Source organism: Neopsephotus bourkii, unplaced genomic scaffold, assembly GCF_033783945.1.
Source record: "Neopsephotus bourkii isolate Nb327-2 ecotype Australia unplaced genomic scaffold, CSIRO-AGI_Nbou_v1 NB_1638, whole genome shotgun sequence".
Taxonomy (NCBI): domain Eukaryota; kingdom Metazoa; phylum Chordata; class Aves; order Psittaciformes; family Psittacidae; genus Neopsephotus; species Neopsephotus bourkii.
The window spans coordinates 5526285-5545787 of record NW_026902113.1 but is presented as its reverse complement, the minus strand read 5'-3'; the positions used below and the strand labels follow the sequence as shown (position 1 = coordinate 5545787).

Below are 19503 nucleotides of genomic sequence, written 5' to 3'. Positions count from 1 at the left end.
TTTATGCATTATTTCTCCACCAAGGCAACAAGAGACCTATGAAGAGAGAAATACATACTGTCATTTTATGCTCTGCAAGACCCTTGTGTTGTGAACCTCGTGGAAAGCTGCCACCACAGAGCTGGTGTTTTGAGCTCTCTAGCACTCTGACTCAGAATAAAGAAGTGTCAATGTAAAAGAAAAACCCATTAACTAATGCTAATTTCCTCAATGGAGAGATTATGGAAACAAGGAAGGCACTTTCAGCAACTCCAGTTTAAAATGAACAGTTGCAGTACTAGCTATTATTTCATATAGATATTAGTTCATATTTCCCTCCCAGCATGCCCACAAGTAAGATCAGCACAGAACGAGTACCTCAGACACACTCCTCTTCCACACTGCTAGCAGATAAAACTAATTCTAAAATCACACTACTAGCGAGGCTGGCTTTTCTCCTCCAGCTGCTACCTGCAGTGTCTGTCTGCAGGAAACAGCCAATATTACCACAGAAAAATACCAACACAGGTTTAAATAATGCTTTACAGTTTTGGTCACAAAGGGGACAGACTTGAGAGAAATTATACTGCCATTCAGCTCCTCACAGTTACATATAAACTCCCCCTACCCAAGGACACCAACACTTCTCATCTGTATGCTTTTCTGAGGGGTTTACTAATGCACCCCCATTTTCTTGAGGCATGTCTGCCAAACATCTTACTTCTCAAGCACAACCCTATGGCTTCACAGGGGTCTGTACAGAACATACAAGGCCATGAGGAGCAGGGAAAACAGTCTACCTTGATCTGGTGAGCAGCAACTAGATGAAGATTTCTTGCAGGAGAAAACACTCGCAGCTCAGGCAAAGCAGAGAACCACCCTGCAGAGAGCTACCACAGGGATAGCGTGATATACATAATGAAGGATCGAAAGGCCTCTAAGACATCCCCACCAGGCTGGCCCAAAGAGATTTATACTTCATTTAGCTTTAACTGAAATAAAGCTAGTGGCTATAGCCTTAAGTGTTTTAATTTCCTTTCATTCATTCAAAGCCAAGCTCCTTTAAGAGATTTTTATCCCTAGAGGCAGTAGCTGTTTCTTTATCCAAGATGGAGAGCAGAGAGCCCAGGCTGCAGACGGTAAGAGACTCCCTCACAGCTTTTCCTGCCAACACTACAACTCTTCACTGCTGGGACAAATCAAAGCCTCATGGAAACAAGGAGCATCAGCTCCAAGTGACCAAGCAGATCTGTGATCTCTGGCCTCCCCCTGGTCAATCGGCAGGTCACTATTTGGAATCAGTGTGCACCACACATTTTTTCGTTTTTAAAGTAGTCATTAAATAACATTCTGCATGTTAGTGATACTGTAATGGATTACTTGGGGACTCATTTCAGACAACAGCTGATGTATCATCACCAAAACCACACTATTTTTTTCCAGAATTATCAAATTATTCCAGTTGAAAATTACACAGCTCAAATTCAGAAATCTGCCCAAAAATATTGTTTAAAATGGACATGGGTAGTTTGTTAAAGCAATGCTTACAGTAATAGATGTTTGCATCAGAGAAGACATCCACATGTAAAATAAAGAATAATTCTCATAATTTTAACTAAACACTATGCTGACAGTAGTCAGGAGACTGGATAAGCATTTGTTTGTTGGTCTGCTTTATTACTATTTTAGGAAACAGCATTTCCTTTACAAATTAGTGCTGTATAACTCCTAGTAGCATTTCACAATTTTGGCACTGAACTTCTAGAAAATCACTTATGCACAACTGTCATAAAGACTTCCCACACCATCCCTCAGCAAGTATTCAGGCACTAATGATCTTAAAGGAAACCGTGGCGTTTTAGAATTTACAAATCCAGAGAATATTGATTACAGCTAGGCAATTTTAATGCAGAGTATCTGGCTCACTCACGCTCATCTATGAAATTGCTATCATTTATTAAACGAGGGTATAAATCAGTGATTAAGAACAATTAAAACTGAAAGTGTTACTGCAGGTTTGAGTAACTACCAGAAGTATTTAACAAATGATATTTTAGCAAATCATTTCATATCATGCAGTACCCTAATATTTCTTGATACAAGACCATGCATCACTCTCGGTCTATTCAGTGGTAAGACAAGGCATGCCTCATTGCAACCAGAATTCATATGAGATGCTGAAACCTGAGCATGTAAGTAATAGCCTAACCTGCTCACATCATACTGTACTGCACAAACCATCAATCCCCCAGAAAAACACATCACTAAAAATAACAGGTTCAAAACTTGCATTGTTAAACATGAGTTCTGAAGTACTTCGCTGAATTTAGCCAAAGAAACAATTTGCAAAATAGCTTCCTCTGATTAGGGCCGCAAACAATGAGATACTTCAGCAGGTTCAGCAGAACAAAGACAACTTGTGAGGCTGCTTCAGATGGCATACAGAATTAAGGATTCTTTTTCAACCCACAGCTTCGGTAACTGAAATAAAAGGTGGAACTGCTTTGATCAGGAGCTTGATACAGTGGCTACTAACTTGTGAAGATGAGCAGACCATTACAGACAGCTGGAAAAGCCACTCGCTGACTTGTGAACAATTCCAATCAGACCTGGGGAAGCCTTTCCTGGCTCAAAAGAGAAAGCACTTTTCAGAGAGCTGTAACAAAAACATTCAAAGCAATTTCCCTAAACATCAGCTGTCTTTCTATACAAGATTCTTATTTACACAAGAAACAGACCCCCACAAGATGGACTGCGGGCATGAAAAATACCACAGTTCACTATGTTTCAAGAGCACCATGAAATGCAAAATTTGCACAGAAACAAACCCCAGCATATCAGAATTCCGTACTCCATAGCTTACAATATAGAAAACTAAGATCTGTGATAAGGGCAGACACTCAAATAAAATTCCCAAATAATACTTTCTATCCAAATTCTAAACACAAACCAAATATTTATGACAATTTTACACTGCACATATACTTTAAGAGATACACAGCACCCACTTATTTTAAATATACAGCTTATCAGTAACTCCGACTTTTAATCCTATAGATTTTCATATTTTAATGAATATCAGACATTGGCACAAATATCCGGAATGCTGCCTTAAAGGTGGAAGAAACCTAAATATTTACAGTGAAATTTTCATAAATCACAGAAGTTTTTAATAAGTTGCTAAAAAAGATTAATTTAAATAGACATCATTAGAGAGAATCTTGAAGACGGATGTGGAACAGACAGAACAATGCTAAAGCAGCTAAGCTGAAAGAGCAATGAAAAAAAGATTAAAATAGTGATCTACAGATCTGTAGTTTAATGTGGATTATAGGTTTTTACATAGGACTCTCTGAAAAGCGTCCGTTACACAGTTTAATCTAGCAAGCAAGTCATGAATGCTCTCCTTAAAAATAATAAAGCCAGGGGAATAGACAACCCTGCAAGTCTGGAGAGTAAAAACCGTCCAAGAACACAAAGAAATGTGTTTTGCTCTGTCCTTTACGTAGCTTACAGAAGTACTCCTGATTGACAAGAATTTTTGAAATTCCACAGAACATATAACTGCACATCATAGGCATTCTTAAAAAAAAAAAAAAAAAGACTTTGGTTGTATTTAAGTTACTGAAATTCCACGGAAGGAAATATGATTCCTTTAAAATTTTCCATCCACTTTGTGGAATGCATTCTGTGTTGGCTGCTGTGCATAAAAAGGCTCATTTCCATTCATGGCTGATAAAAGATATTTTTTCATAACACTCAATTCTTGAAGCACTTTGGCTAATATCCAAATGTAGGCCTACTTCACTTGTATGCAAATACTTTGTACTTCATATAAATCATTACTTGCTGTATTTCAACTAGAAATACATAAGCAGTGTTACTAGGCTGAGAACCTAAGGCACTTGCATTCTGGAGAAAGGAGAATTTATGGTATATAATGCACCACAGTACTGACTTTAAGTTAGCTTAAAAATAAATAACTTCTTTATTTTCTCTGCCAGAATGCTAGCTTTGCAACATGTCTCCAAAGAATTATGCTCTTCTTATAGCTAGCAGGCTGCCCAGAGCAGCTTTCTTCTCTTGGACACATCACTGCTACAGCAGGAGCAAAGGCAGCTATCCCTAAGGGAAACAACACCACTACTAGTCAGCCAGCTTGCTCCCTTGTTTCTTTCCTCGTTTGGGTATTTGCTGTCTTGCCATGCCCTCAAAAGCATCAAGGAGGCAAAGTCACCTGTTTAAAATTAATGAATATGAAAGCACAAGGACAAGAGCTAGTAAAAGCTGGTAAGAGGAATGAGAAGATGCTACACATAGAAAAAAACTGTATTTAAAACATAAGATTGGTGAAAATCTCTCTTATAACATGGAACACGAGGAGAGAAATCCCATTCAGAAGGAAAAGCCAATGTAAGGGAAGCAAGTAAGAAGAATCACACCTCTGAAAATTTATTTCAGATTTTTGATTGGGGGGGTTAGGGTTAGGGTCCACACTACAATTAGCATCACTCTCTGCTTCTTGGTATAGTCACACCATCATCTCTAGTTAGGGAGATTCACCCTTGCCTGTTCTTTCCTGCTTTTATAACATATACATATCCAGGTCATAATATGACAGTTAGCAGTGTTCATGTGTCCGAGAAGTGTAGGAAAATTTCATTTATGCAATATTACTGGATTAGAAGGGAAGCCAGCTAGCTGAGATAGTATCATGACATATAAAATAATTTCCCTCCACAGCCACAGTATTCAAACAGCAGGGTAGGGTCTCTGAAAGTCCAGACTAAGTTCAAGGAATCTGCAAGCACTATTTAAGGCAGCCCTCTGTACACTGATGCTTACTACAGTGTTCCAAGCAGCCACTAAACGCCCCAGTTGAAAAGTTTTAAGGGCCCTTAAAACAAGAACAGGGAGGGAGTCACAACGGTCTTCAGAACTCCACAGTTCAATATTCTCTGCCCTAAAGCAGAACATACTATAGCAGAAGACAAGGCTGAAAGTATGTGGTAAGTCTGACAAGATAACTAAAATTAAGTATAAACAAAAAGAAAAAACTACTACAGGCTTAATCTTTGTTCTCAAAATAATGCTTGAAGTTTAACAAGTATAATCTCTGCATTTCCAAATGCAACAACCAATTTCATAAAAGTAGCATTAAAAACAAAGTTCATAACCAGGGAGTACGTACAGTCTTTGCAACATCAGCAGCGCTAATGTTGTTAAATACACTTTAAATGAATCATTTCCATGTTAACACAATAGCTAAATAGTGCATAACTGCTAACAGCTCTATGCATACAGCTGACCTTCTTATTATGCATAAGAACATTCTACTTCTAAATAAGTTCCATGAGTTATATCACCGGCTAAAAATCCTGACATGCTTAAATAAAATTCATAAATAGGGCAAGTAGTGAGTACCTCTTAAAAAAATGAGCTCAGAAGCTCATAACAAAATTGTAATATCTGTCAAGGTCTTTCACCTTACCCAAGTTTTCTTCTTTTATGCAGCAATGCAGAGAACAGAGTTTTCTTCCTATCTGTTGTCACAAAATGGTGGAGACAGGGTACACACACAGCCATGGGCCATATAAGGGGAAAGAGTGGAATGAAGCCACAAGTTGTGCTATTAGAAGAACTAACATCGTATGTGTCTGACTCCACACCATCACCTACCTTTCACTGTTAGGTTGGGTACCATGGACTTTCAACAAAAGCAAATTATGCTAAGAAAGTCACGTAAATCCCCTTCTGCTCCATCTTCAGTGCAAACAAAGCCGGCTCCTTCTGCCTCATTCCCTTCCCTTGTTACAAAGACAGACGAGCCCACCTCACATGCAATCAAAGGCCAGGGCACTACTCCACCACACAGGATACTTGGAGCCAGCCTAACAGCTCTCCTTGCTCCTTCTTCCACTGGAGGGGCTAGGGAAGACACAAGGGTGAGGATGCAATGGTGCCTTAACAACAGCTATTCAAAAAATGAAACTGAGCATAGTGTTTCCATTTACAGAAACATCCTGCAGCTCAACAATTGCAGCAGGGCTGTTTTGCTGTCAATAAGAAGCGTAATGTAAAAATAGCGAAACTGTAAAATCAATCACACACATTAACAGCATAAATGCAAACTGAATTTAACCTTTGTGGTCATATTTATAATCTCTCAAGTTAGATGATTACACACTAATGTTTCCACAGGACTCTCATCTTATTTAGCACACAGAAGAGATTTAACAAAAAGAAAAAAAAACACCTAACTGAGCTGGCAGAGTATAAATTCTTATGTTCATACTCCTAGACATTCTGCAGCATTTGATACTATCAATTAATGCACTGCCTTATCCTTGTATCATGCAGCAATGACCCTTTACACTGCCGTCAAACTGGTTCCCAAGTCCTCCCTAGAAGGACACAGCAACAGGTAAACTGCACTCATGCTGCTCAGCACTTCACCCCAAGGCATCAGTTCTCTCTAATTCTTTGGATATTAACTGATCTACCTTAATGCAGCAATAATCACTTCAAAACTTTTATCCAGAAAATAAATGGAAAAAAAAATACAGAAGGTGTTGCAAGTTACCAATTTGGTTTTAACATCCCCAAAATGTGGTGCTGAAATATACACATGAAATAAAAGACACACAATGCCTAAATCTTTCAATGTAATTTCTATTATGCGTATTTGTATACCAAAACATTAAAAGACAATATATGGTTAGTGACAGAAACCTTTATTCTCTTACTCCTACTAAAAACAGAATCCTTTCATTTAAAGCATTCTATGATTTACCAAAAAGTTTCACAGCACCATAAGGTAAGAAACACTACACCCACTATACACATCAATCAAGACTCCAAGGGTAGTTCCCACAGTTCGGCGTAGTATGCTCTGCATTTCTACTGTCTAAAAATTACATACTGCACTACCATAGGCATTTCTGTAGGAGATCAGTTAAATTATATTTATGTTCTTAATGATACCAATCCTGAAACTTTTGCCTTTTTGTTCACAATTGCTTAGAAGAATAACTAAGTATTTCATTATTATGCCCCCATGTACAAGAGGTTTTGGGTGATACAAGGTCACTCACACTTGCACATCAAGTACAAACCACTAACCCCTACTGCAGTTTATCAACACTAAATCACAGAAAATAATGCCCAATTTGCCAAAGTGTAAACTAGTCTATAAATGGTTAATGCTGAAAAACTGTTAGAAGGTTACCCAGTGAGGTTCCAAATTGCCTTCTAAATCACTGCTACTCTTCATAAAATTTTGTTTGTTCTTTGATGCTCTTTTACATCAAAGTTTCTCCTTTTACCATTTTCTGAACAAAACTTCCTAATTCACTTTCCAACATTCAAAAGCAACATTAAATTGTCTGTGTATGTCAGAATGGAAAATTGTGGAAGCACTAAGAAAGCTGTGACAATATTATTCTTTAAGGCCAAAATCTTTCAAAACAGCAATTTCTTCTTCTCGTGGTTTAAGCCCAGCTGGCAACCCAGAAAACCACACAGCAGCCCGCTCGCTCACTCCCCCCCTTCCTCCCACCACTCCCAGAGGGATGGGGAGGGGAATCAAAAGAATGTAACTCCCACGGGTTGAGACTAATGTATAACACAAACCACTACTGCTGCAACCAGTAATAATAATGATAAGGGAAATAACAAGGGAAGAGAATAAAACCGCTCACCACCCATGGACCAATACCCAGCCCTACCCGTGCAGTGATCTCGCCCTCCTGGGTAACTGCCCCCAATTTATATACTGGGCATGACGTGCTGTGGTATGGAATACCTCTTTGGCTAGCTTGGGTCAGGTGTCCTGTCTCTGCTTCTTCCCAGCTTCCCCTGGGGAAGCATGAGACCCTAAAAGTCCTTGGTGAGACTAAACATTACTGAGCAGTAACTAAAAACATCAGTGTTATCAGCGCTGTTCCCACGCTGAAAGTCAAAACCACAGCACTGCACCAGCTACTAAGAAGGAGAAAAATGACTGCTACTGCTGAACCCAGGACACTTCTCTATGTGAAACTGAAATTTATTAATAAAGAGATTAATACAAAAATTATTAGTAAGCATAAGCTACTGCCCGGCAGTCATTGTGCCAGGGCAGGACAGCTCAGGCTTAGAATAACAGGAACGGAAAGATAATTCCAGGAGCATCCTCTTCCCATAGTTCTCGGACAAGATGGCAATCTGCAGCAGGCTCCTCATAGTAGAGGAGAGAGTGCAGGCAGTCGTTAGGTTACCATGCAACTGTTCATCCTTGACAAAGCTAACTGACAAAATTAGTTTATACAAGCAAAGACACTGCTTATAAATGCAGCTAGTGGGTTGATTAGCATAAGTTCATGACAAGTGCCCTATGCTGTTAAATAACAGCACAGGAAAAGAAAGATTTAAAATACCAGTTGGAAAAATAAACACTTTGCTTAACAGGAGGCTCCCCTGACATGCATTAAGTTCAGAAAAACATCTTGCTAAACCAGATGGTTATTTCACTTAGATCTCTTTACTACAGAGATACAGTAGCTAGATAGCAAAGGATACACAAAAAATTCACACTACGCATGTACCAAAGCTGTTTTATAGAAATAATAAAATTTTAAAAGCACTTGTACTTTAACAGTGTATTTAAATACTAAATGAAAGCAGCAGTTGTCAAAACACCCATTTCAAGAGAAATCCTGAATTATAAAGCCTCTCCCCAGGGAAATGAAAGATCTATATGAATACTTTTAATAAGGCTTTACAACCATGCGTTACGGAAAGTGCATGCATTCTCACTCTCTGATACTGGCTCAATTCCTAATAGCAAAGGTCCTGTTGAAGGTAAAAGTCATGGTTTGAAGGTTACATTATTGTAAATATTGTTTGTTATGGTCTGTATCAGTAAGTGCCTCATCATGTATTGCAATTTTGTTCCTGGTGCCATGAGCTGCAGTACAGCCTCAAAATTATGACTGAAAGTGGCAGCTATTTAGAGAGGTAGAAGCAAATTAGCAAGTAATGACAATTAAAACTGTCAAAATTTCACAGGTATTCAAATCATGTTATTCATAAATTAAAGCAACTACAAGAATATTAATTATGCTAATAAAAGTATTTTATGCTAATAACGTAAAATGTTAAAAGAGTAAGTCACACCACTTATCTTTTGGGAGCAAGATGCACGAGTCTTACTGTAAAGTGCACTTACCAGGGCTGGATTATCTTTAGCTTCCACACCAAAAACATCTCGTTGTTTCACTGTCAGTAAATCAAGTTCTTTAGTATCATCATCGTCGTCATCATCATCACCTTCAAAGAACTGTACAGAGTCTGGGTTTGGTACCCTACTTGGTACAGGAACTTCTTTTTCCTCCTTCTCATCCTCCGATACCTCTTTTGATTCATCCTCAGACTCATCACTTCCCTCAGCACCTTCACTGGAAGCAGAACATTCTTCAGCTTCTTTCCTTCCCTCTTTTTTCTTTGTTTTGCTAACAGACACCTTGTCACTGAAATTAGTTCCACATTTCTCCATTTCTTCCTCATTCATTGAGGAGGGGGAATTTTTATTTTGTTCTGCCTCCTTCAAGTGATCTGTCCCATCAGCTGCCTCCTTTGCAGATAGCTGTTTCTGAACTTTCTGAAGAAATCTCACACGAGGAGCCATTGCAAGACCAAGTGATCTAAAGTATGAAATAAAACAAATAAATTAATCTGAAAGGCAGAGACAAAATCTGACTACATTAGAGGCGCTCATCAATGACTCAACTGATTCAATTTTAATTATGGTAACTTGTATGAATACATTTTGACCAACCTTCTTACAAAACAGCACTTGGCCTACAACAAGACAATCCAGCTTGAAAATTGCAAGCTAACATTAAGGCAGGAAGGAAGACGAAATAACTGAGAACTCTTAAGAACAGTTACAAATCCTCCCAGGAAAGAAAGCAAACAAAGAACCTGAAAAGCTGTAGACAAAAATAGATTGTCTATGATTCACAGTAAAATAGAGTGGAAGAAACGCCGATGTAATTTGGTATTGAGGATATATGGATGTCATGTCAAGGACTGAGACATCACTGACCTTTCTCAATGTCCTTCACTGCTAAAAATGCAGCCAGAACATTACCCCCACCATCTTATGGTGACTGAAAGATCAGAAGAGCAAACACAGTATGGATAAATGAATGATGCAGAAAAACCTATGAAAAAGACATTTCTCCCTCAAAGGGAATCTCTCCTGCCTGCATCCCTTTACAGCAAGACTTTACTTTCATGGCATATCAAACCTGATCCTATCAAATCCAAGCTCAAAAAAGGCAGTATTTAAGCCTCTTTCAGAGACTACGAATCTTCTCATCAGGTGAATAAAAAATGTAAGGGCACACTGGCACTGTGCAAGGAACACACAGAGACCACAGCTACATTTCAAAACACATAATACAGAAGTGGTAGTGAGTTTATAATAGTCAGAGCTTGCATGTATACTTAACAAAGGAGTATTTAACCAACTAAAATGGCTACATATATACACAGAAATATAAAAGACCAGTCTCTTGATTCAGATTGTTCAGTTCTACACCACCTCTCCTCTCAATGCTGCTCGTTTCAAGTTGATAGCATTATATCTTCTCTTCACCACACAGGTCTGAATAAAGAAACCTGAGTTGCATCACAGGAGAAAAATCAAATCTATACTTTCTGGTGGAAATGTCATTATGAGCAGTCCATGAAGCATCCAATGGTACTGCAGAGCTGCAAGAGTGCACTGTAGGCCCCAGAGAGCCTTGAACTGTTAATGGTAGCCCAAGGGACGGAGTAGTCAACAGGTGAGGCACCCTGCTTAGATAACAAACAAGCATGAAAGAAACCAAACGCAACCACACCTGTGGTTAAACAGGGTGGGTTTGGTAGTGGCCACAAGCTAACGCACTGAGAAGTGGACACACCCCAAAAAAAGCAGCCCACACTGTTCACACAAGGAGCAACTTTTTCAAAGAAGTCTGTCTTAATTTTAATGTAAAGTTCATTTTGCTTAAGTATTTTTGATAAACCAGTACTGCCATTCTACAAGGAATTAACAGTAGTAATAAAGCAAATGGAGTTTTATGAAACAAAAAAAAAAAAAAATCAAAGAAGATTTTTTCATCCAGTGTATTTTGCACATTTATTGACAGTGCACTGCTGCAATGATAACACAACACATTTGAGAACTGAAACTGGAGCAACCAGCAACCTTAAACTTGTTTCAGTGTTTGACAGCTAAACCTAATTACCTCTGCAATGAAACTATGTGTTGAAGTTTGGCCTATTGACTAACTGAAACAAAAATAACCAAACAAAGCAGATGTAATGCTTCACTGCAGCAGCTGGAAGAGATTCAAACCTGGAACTGGACCTTAACACCAGGCACAATGAAACACAGATAAAGAGATCGCTACAATGTCAATGAAAGCTTCTGCAAGGCAATCTAAATAGCAAAAAAAAAAAAAAAAACCATTTGCAAGAAAACCACTTTTTTGCTTTTTCAGATTTCACAACATTATTCTACATAAAGTGTTGCTGTCAACCACTAACAAGGTACTGCAAGAAGCAGTACTGTATGGCAACTACTCAATCTGTGTTCACTTCTCTTATGCAGACAGACACAAGTACACATGGTTGCAAACTCTGATTTCCATCACAGCTTCTCTTCTATGTCTCCACATCTAGTATCAAAGCTCAGGATCACAGCTGCAGAGAAAAGCTTGACAAGGTGAAGAAACTATTCTCTCCACAGGAGAAGCTGGAAAAGTCAAAAAAAGCCCATGATGTGAAGGAGACTTCACCCCAGCTTTTCTCATTCAAGTAAGAAATCCCACCTGCCAGATTGCTGTTCTGCACTGATGTCTTACTTTAATAATTGCATAAAATTAATTATCAGTTAGTGCTGGCCAATTTTCTACACTGCCTAGCAACCCTACGAAAAAAAACAAACTAGTGCAATAAGAATTCAAGTGACATCTGAACCAAAGGAATACAGCCCTCAGACCTGGGGGAAAGAGGTTTTAAGGTGAAATTTGGTAAGAAAGTAACAGTAGAGAAGCTTAAAGTTGTCTGCAGAGAATGCCCAAACACTTTTAACTACATAACTTCTCCAAGAAAAGTCAGCATTTTGTCTCATTATTGCTTCTTTTCCATAGTGTATTTCAAATGAAGAACTTGGGGCAAACATACTTTATTACTGCTAACAGTTTCTTTAGAATTTATTTCTTAATAATTTGCCAAATCTAGAGTCATACTAAAAAACCTGAATATATGAACTAGATTTTCTTTCCATTAACTAGGAAGTGCAATTATCAGTTTCATTAATTCATTAGACGGCAGTCAGACCACAATTCTACTCCAACTGAAGTTACAGATATTCTTTGATTTTAGTGATAGCATTTCACATACTCTTCTGGGATCAGAAATACACAAGGTTTTCTAATAAAGACACACAAAAATCAGGGAAGTTATTTAGTGAGATTTCATAAATTCTAACATGCTAAAAACATGCTAAAACCACAATGTAGTCCTCAGACTATGGTAGCTTTCAAAAAGCAACACCAATTCAGGTGAGAAACCAAAAAACAATCTTATTTCGTATTTTGGTGTGACATGCAATGACTTCTTCAGAGCAAGCTCTTTTAGACAGACATCTTAAATCAGCTACTAAAAGCAATATTGAAACCAATGGATTATTTCACTACTGTAAATGAAAGTACAGTTGACAGTTCTATTCATCAACAGAAACTGAGGTGGCCAGACATTGCTATTCCCTAACATTGAGCAGGGAATGCATAGCTGTAACTGAACACACATGCAGTGTTCAGGTACCTCCTTCAATTCAAAGCAAGTACACAAAGATTTTCAGGAAATACATCAAAAGAGTAAAAAACTCCAAAGAAAGAACACTGTATAGCTTTAAGAATGCGAGTTTTGTTTGCTTTTGAATAAGGAAATTCAAATATCAGTAAACATTTTATTTTTAAAAATTAATTTTAATCAATTCAAATGAATGATGTATCAGACTAAAATACTGCCTCTTCTGAAGTTTGTTAGTTGTGCTTAGACACAGACCTTGCGTACACTTACACTAACACGATAACTTCACTATGCCTCTATCTGGAAGGGGTGAGAAGCTGGGAATGTCTCAACTCTTTAAAAGGACAATTTTCAACACTGTCAGCAAATTCTGCCCTTACACGAACAAATTAAACAGGAAATTTAAGACCAGTACAATCTTTCAATTTTTAAGTGTCACAAAAGCTCCTAACTTGCACCTAGAGGATTTCCAGCACTTTTTGAGATATAAGCCAGTTGTAAGGAAGATGAGGTCACTTCTGCAAAACTGCTGCACAATAATTATACACAAGTTAGTGCCTCATTCTAATACTAGGTTACTACATTCACTAAATATAAGATATATTCTATTAGTGAACCTCTTTGAAATTATCTGAACCCATAAAAACATAGCACAGTGATTTCTTGTACTGCAGAACAGCTTCAGACAAAAACTGAAAATAGCCTGAAAAAGGTTAAAACCTCCCACAAGCTATTTCAGAAGAAATGTGTATTACTTGCCTTGCAATATATGCTACATCTACATTTAACATTTGAAATGTTTTCAAAAGGCAGGATGAGCAACCATTTGAAAACAGGGGAAATCAAATCAAGTGAAATGACACAAATACGAATTAATAGGCTTTCCAGATGGTCTAATTAATAACCAAAACAAACAGAGAAACTGCTTTTGCTGTGTTGTTTACTTTACTAGCCAGTTTATCCCTCCACCTTGGGGAGCTCAAATTATTCTAATAATGAGTGCCAAGCTAATCAACATTTTATGGGTCAGGATCAAAAAGAAGGCCAACAAAGGGGATGTCATGGTTGGAATCTAATCTCTTCTAAGACCAAGATGGAATCTTCTTTACAAAACTAAAAGAAGCCTCCACATTGCAGTTGCAGGCACCGGTGCTTTTGGTATTTAAGCCACTCTTGACACCTGCTCAAAGGGCAACACAGCAAAGCATAAGCAACAGATTTCTAGAGTATTTCTAGATGCATTACAGAGCATTTCTCCAAGTAAGTTGGATTAGCCAACTCTGAGAGTCATTCTACTGGAACTGCTAACTCATGCATATGCAAGTACATTTACTTCTAAGGTAAGTGAAGGTCAATAGCTGGCTTGGCTGTAAAATGAGAGAAGGTAGTTCAAGATCCTAGAAGAAACAAGGATGATGACTAAGAGAATAATGACCCTCCACTGAGAGAGGACACTGCAGCTTGTGCAGAGATCTCTATGGCAGGATCAAGAATGCTCAGAAGCTTACAGAAGTAGTTACAGAAAGCTCAGAAAGGGATTCATGGACCTCCAGGTGGCTGAGGGGGAGTTGCATGAGAAATGCCCCAACTACAGATCATTGAAGGGAATATTGAGGTTCACAAATAATACCATATGAGCCTAAGATTAACTAGGTAACAGCATGAGAAATAGTAACTGTGGCTACAGGTGCATGAAGACTGGAAACAACTGGGAAACAGTAACTTGGGGGAGGCTCTTTAAGGAGACTGGGCTTGTAGAAGAGGAAGTACAAGGGCAGCGAGGAGAGCCCAGAACCAGCGAAGGGATGATGAGATGTGCAAAGCCTGTGATGGGTGCTGCCTGAGGGCGGCCTGTGACAGGCAGCCCTGTGCTTGCTCATGGTAGCTGGAGCAAGGTAACAAACAAAACCCTTTGCCCTGGCCATCCAGTCAGGGTCAGGCCTACATCCACAGCCAGGGGCACTGTGGTGAGAGTAAAGTGGGTGCTTTCCCTCCTCAGTGAGAGGACAGACTGATGCTGACAGATGGATCATGTATCCTGGCATCACCCACTTCAGTCCTGACAGCACCCACTGCTTTGTAACACTGATCTGTAAGCAATACTTGCAAAATTAGCTGGGTACTAAGTTGTGTCTATCAGACATTTGACAAATAACTTGGCTTCAACCTACTTTATTTATTCTCTATGTACTAATACAGGGATAACCAGATAAAAATATGCTGCATTCCTCCTGGAAGACATGAGGAAATCCACAGAGGAAATTACTTTGCCTGCAGCCCCATAGAGCTATGACTAACCTGTCCATTCAGCATGCTCACTTGCTAAGATTTGCCCTGGAGACTGGTATGTACGTATCTTAGGATTTAACAAAGTGCCTGGGATCCCTGCCTCCTTTTTACCTTGTCTCCTAACCGACAGGCCAGATTAATTAATTATTCCTTTCCACCCTGTTGTCTGTTTACATTTTCTTATGTTTTCAAAGCTGTTCTTTGCAATGGGAAGACAAATTTCTCTTTTATGCAAGCATCAAGGTTCTCCTTCACCAAACTTAAAGGCTGCCTACATTAACACAAGATCTGCAAGTCTTCCACCAGCACATTATTCTTGATAGCGATTTGTAATGTGAAGATACTGGAGAGAATACTAATGTATCACAGCTTAGAGGTGATCAGTCTCAAGAATACATATGTGTATAAATGTATAGACATGCGCACACACACTTTATTTTGCCTAAACACACAGTAATTCTATATAACATATAAAAATCAAAAAGACAACTGCTTTTCTACAGACTCAACACAGATTAAAAGAATCTTTGTGGACAGACATGCCAGGCAAGAGCAATGAAAAAAAAGGACAACATCCTGACAGACTGAAACACAAACCTGAAAGGGGCATTAAGCAGCCTATTTTCTCTGCAGGATTTTTAGTGGAGTAACATCTATCAAGTTAGCAGAAAATCTCCACAGAAAGGCTGAAATATTTTTTAGAGAATACACACAAAAGAGAAGATTCTGAATCCAGGCTTTGCCACAGGTTTGTGCACAGAACGTAAAGCAAGGTCGCTTCTGAATGCAGAATTCAAACACACCAGACTTTGAAGACTTTTCAGATAAATTAAGCTGACTGATCCACTATATAAGTGGATGCACACTGAATAGAAAAGGGGGCCGCAGAGTGTATTTAGGCAGACCAGCAGTCTGAAGAGTGCCTAAGAAGAGGGCCAACAAACTGTTCATTTAGAGCAGAATCTCCAAATTATCTCCCAGATTTATTGTGTTCTGACTTTTTGATTAAACTTCCATATATTTCATACCCTTGACTAAATCTCTCCTGCTCTCTCCAAACAACTGTCTGGTTTCCTCCACTTTAATGTAGTAACTTTGCAAAGCTGGAATTAGAACTGACTTTGATGAAAGATTAAATCCTGGCACAGAGGCCTGAGAAGAACAGAACTGTAGACTACTCTGTCCACATTAGTATCAGATACAAGATGGCCACACCATGCTGAAACTCATAAAGAGGCACTGGAATTCTGAAAATTCAGCATTACTACCGTCTGTCAATTGATTTCTTAACACACTGGCTAAATTTGTGTGGTCCTCCCTCTCAGCCCTAATCTTCTGTCACTACTCCTTACATCCAGAATAGCAGACCTATTAAGATGCTTTTAGGTTTTAAAGATGCTGACAAATCACACAGGTGAACGGGCAGGCAATGTATCTAGTGAAATTTTTCAAGTTTCTATTAGTTCCCCTTTTCAAAAAACTTCTAAGTCCATAAAGTAAGAAAGCTTCTTTTACAATAGGCTTATGTACCTTAAAAAACACAACCATGTTAATTGCAGCACAGCACAGGAAGACCAGGTGTTTTAGAGTCTAGTAATTTGTCACATTTTAGTTCATTATGCCACATGTTGACAAGTTTGAAGACTTAAATCTTCTCTGTATGAAATTCCAGACATAAAATTAATTTACCATGCATCTTTGAGCATCTTCTTGCTCCCTTCTGACTACCCTATGTCCCATGTGATTATTTGAAAACTTCACTCTTAAAACAATCTCAGGTGGTTGTCATCTGTAAAGTCAACCTGTCAAAATTAATTTCCCTCCCATACAAAATGTAGAATGATTCACATGTATATACAAAAATAGACATAGTAAAAAAGATTCTATTCAGTCCAGCGCAGATGTTTCATCTTTACGAAGTACACTGAATCTTCTGAAAGTAATTTATGTCCAAAAGCAATGTCTAAATCACACTCAGAATGAGACTGCAATGACCTTTAGCTATGACCATTTCTTTTTAAATACTACACTTCACAGGTGGGCATTTAGCTATGAGGCTGAAGGGTGAAGGGGGAGGTGGGGGGAGGGCAAGAAAACAAAAACCTATGACAAAAAAAAAAAACCACAACAAAATCCAAACCTATCATTCTTTTACTTCACAAATTTTGTCTTCTATTGTGTATAGCAAATATAGAAGAGTTATTTCTCTCTATAGATATACCTTATTTTTAAATGTAATTTCTACCAAGAATATCATTGAAACTATTCAAAAGCACAGCATAGATATGAAACTGTAAATACATTACAAGATTGTCCAGTTCTATGTTAACATAGTCAAAACAGCTGTTTAAACCTATTACACACCGCAAAACTCACTATGCAGTATTCGCTTTCCAAGCTGATCATACTTACAGGGCATATTCTGCTAGAGGCAATTTGAAAACATCAAATACTTCTTTATTCTTCATTAAGTAAACTGAACGCAAGTAGGATACAAAACACTGAAAGAAAAATAAAAGTATTCAACAAAAAAAGGAAACCATTCAATTTCCAACACATTAAACTAACATTATGCTGTTGCTCTGAATGCAAAATAGAATTTCACTATGAAGAGGTCTAATACTGATTTTGACTAAAGTTCTTTTACACAATACCCATCGATTAAAATTTATCAGTACTACAGAAATGATGGAACTTCAAGTATCCAAATATTTCACTAATGCACATTAATTGGCTGAATTTCCCAACAGTCTGTAATGTTTTCCCTAGAATAACATAAAGCAAATTGGGAAACATCACTAGTTCTTTCTTTTACTCCCAGCTTTTCTGAATGTTTTCATGCTACACTGATATCTGAATCATGTGGAAGCAAGAACAGACTGTGCTGCTATCAATCGGAGGTGTCCAAACTTAATCTTAGCCTCTAACAGAAAGCAATTCAACTTTCACTGTGGCCTATGGAAATTCATCATTACCTTGCATTTGTCATCAGTTCATTACATACGCACAATGAATGCAACTCAGCTGACCAACACAAATACACTGTACAATGTCTACTAACACCAATTCAAGGTTGAAGTTTCAATTAATCCCAGACTTCAACCAAGAAAACTGGAAGCTCCACATAACTGCGTAACTTAATCTGGTGTTGCACTTTCCGTTCATTCTTCCCAAAAGGAGAGATTCTTAATCTTCTCATGGTTCTTCTATATAGTTTATTTCTGCCTATAATTAGCAGCATAAATACTGGAATATTTCAAGTATCAGAAAAGATTCTTGGATTTCTGTTGTTCGTAACCTAATTTCTAACACATGCCAAAACTCCTACCACAACGCTTAAATCAGCAACACTAGTAGCAATAGCAAATTAAGCTCATAGGGTTATATTCAAGCATACTATAATCACACCCTTGTTCTGTTATCTACAGATGCCTATCAGAGAAATTATTGTATTAATAATTCATGTGGAATTATAAAAAAAAAATAAAATTCTTGTTAACCTGAGATAGAGGAAGAAAAGACCCAGCAGTTAGAGAGCATTGATCTCTTATGGAGATTCTTTAAATGCTTAAAAGAGAATAAACATTTCCAAAGGCAAAAAGAACAAAGAGACAGTAATTAATGTCAAAAAGTCATACTTCTTCCATTGGCAAACTGAAATAAAAACTATTAATTGTAAGATATGTAGAGCTAGGAGATACACTTTTCAAGCCCAACACTTCATTATAGAAGTAAATTTTCATTCGCTTCTTTTTCCAAATGCTAAATTGTTGGATAGTTTCCTGTCTAGATTACGTCTTTCAATTAATTTTAGCAGTGGAAGGTGCTAGCATAATCCATTCAACTGCTACTGAAATGAGGTGTGGAATAACACACCTGTTTGCTCAAATTAAATTATTAATCATTTTAGGAAGACAACCAGAAAGGCTTCAAATTTGACAGATCTCATTAATCTACTGCTGTCTAGCTAGAAGTGACAAAAATAAATGACAGAGCCTCTTTTTTCTCTGTAGTGACAGGTGGAAAAAAGCAGGTTGAACCAGAAATATCTTTTCTGTGAATCTGAGAGCTGCAGATCCAATGATTTACATGAGTCACTACACGCCGCAGGGTAGAAATCTCATTCTGCCTGTTGGATAACCTACAAAGCCATCCACATACTCTACTAGTCTATCTTTGGTACACATGGTCCAGAAACTTATAAATGATAGATGAGGGGCAGAAAAAACACACCTTTTGCATGGGTATCAAACCTTACAACAACTAAGAATGAACCGCCAAACAAATGCCAGATGTTCTAACTCGCATCTACCAGCTGTCAACAGGGTTCAGCCCACTTAACCAGGTTTGTCATGGAGTGTATGCAGGATGGTGTTGCTCTATGTT

At 38.1% G+C, this 19503-nt stretch overlaps 1 protein-coding gene across 1 annotated transcript in view; it reads right to left on the bottom strand.

The window, feature by feature from the left end:
• Nucleotides 1-19503, bottom strand: part of DDX10 (DEAD-box helicase 10) — a 166044-nt gene that overhangs the window by 110742 nt on the left and 35799 nt on the right. The window contains exons 12-13 of the mRNA XM_061374426.1: nucleotides 17530-17618; nucleotides 9188-9662 (exon numbers count right to left, since the gene is read on the bottom strand). Of these exons, the coding sequence (XP_061230410.1) occupies nucleotides 9188-9662; nucleotides 17530-17618 (564 nt within the window). The remainder of the gene's footprint in view (nucleotides 1-9187; nucleotides 9663-17529; nucleotides 17619-19503) is intronic.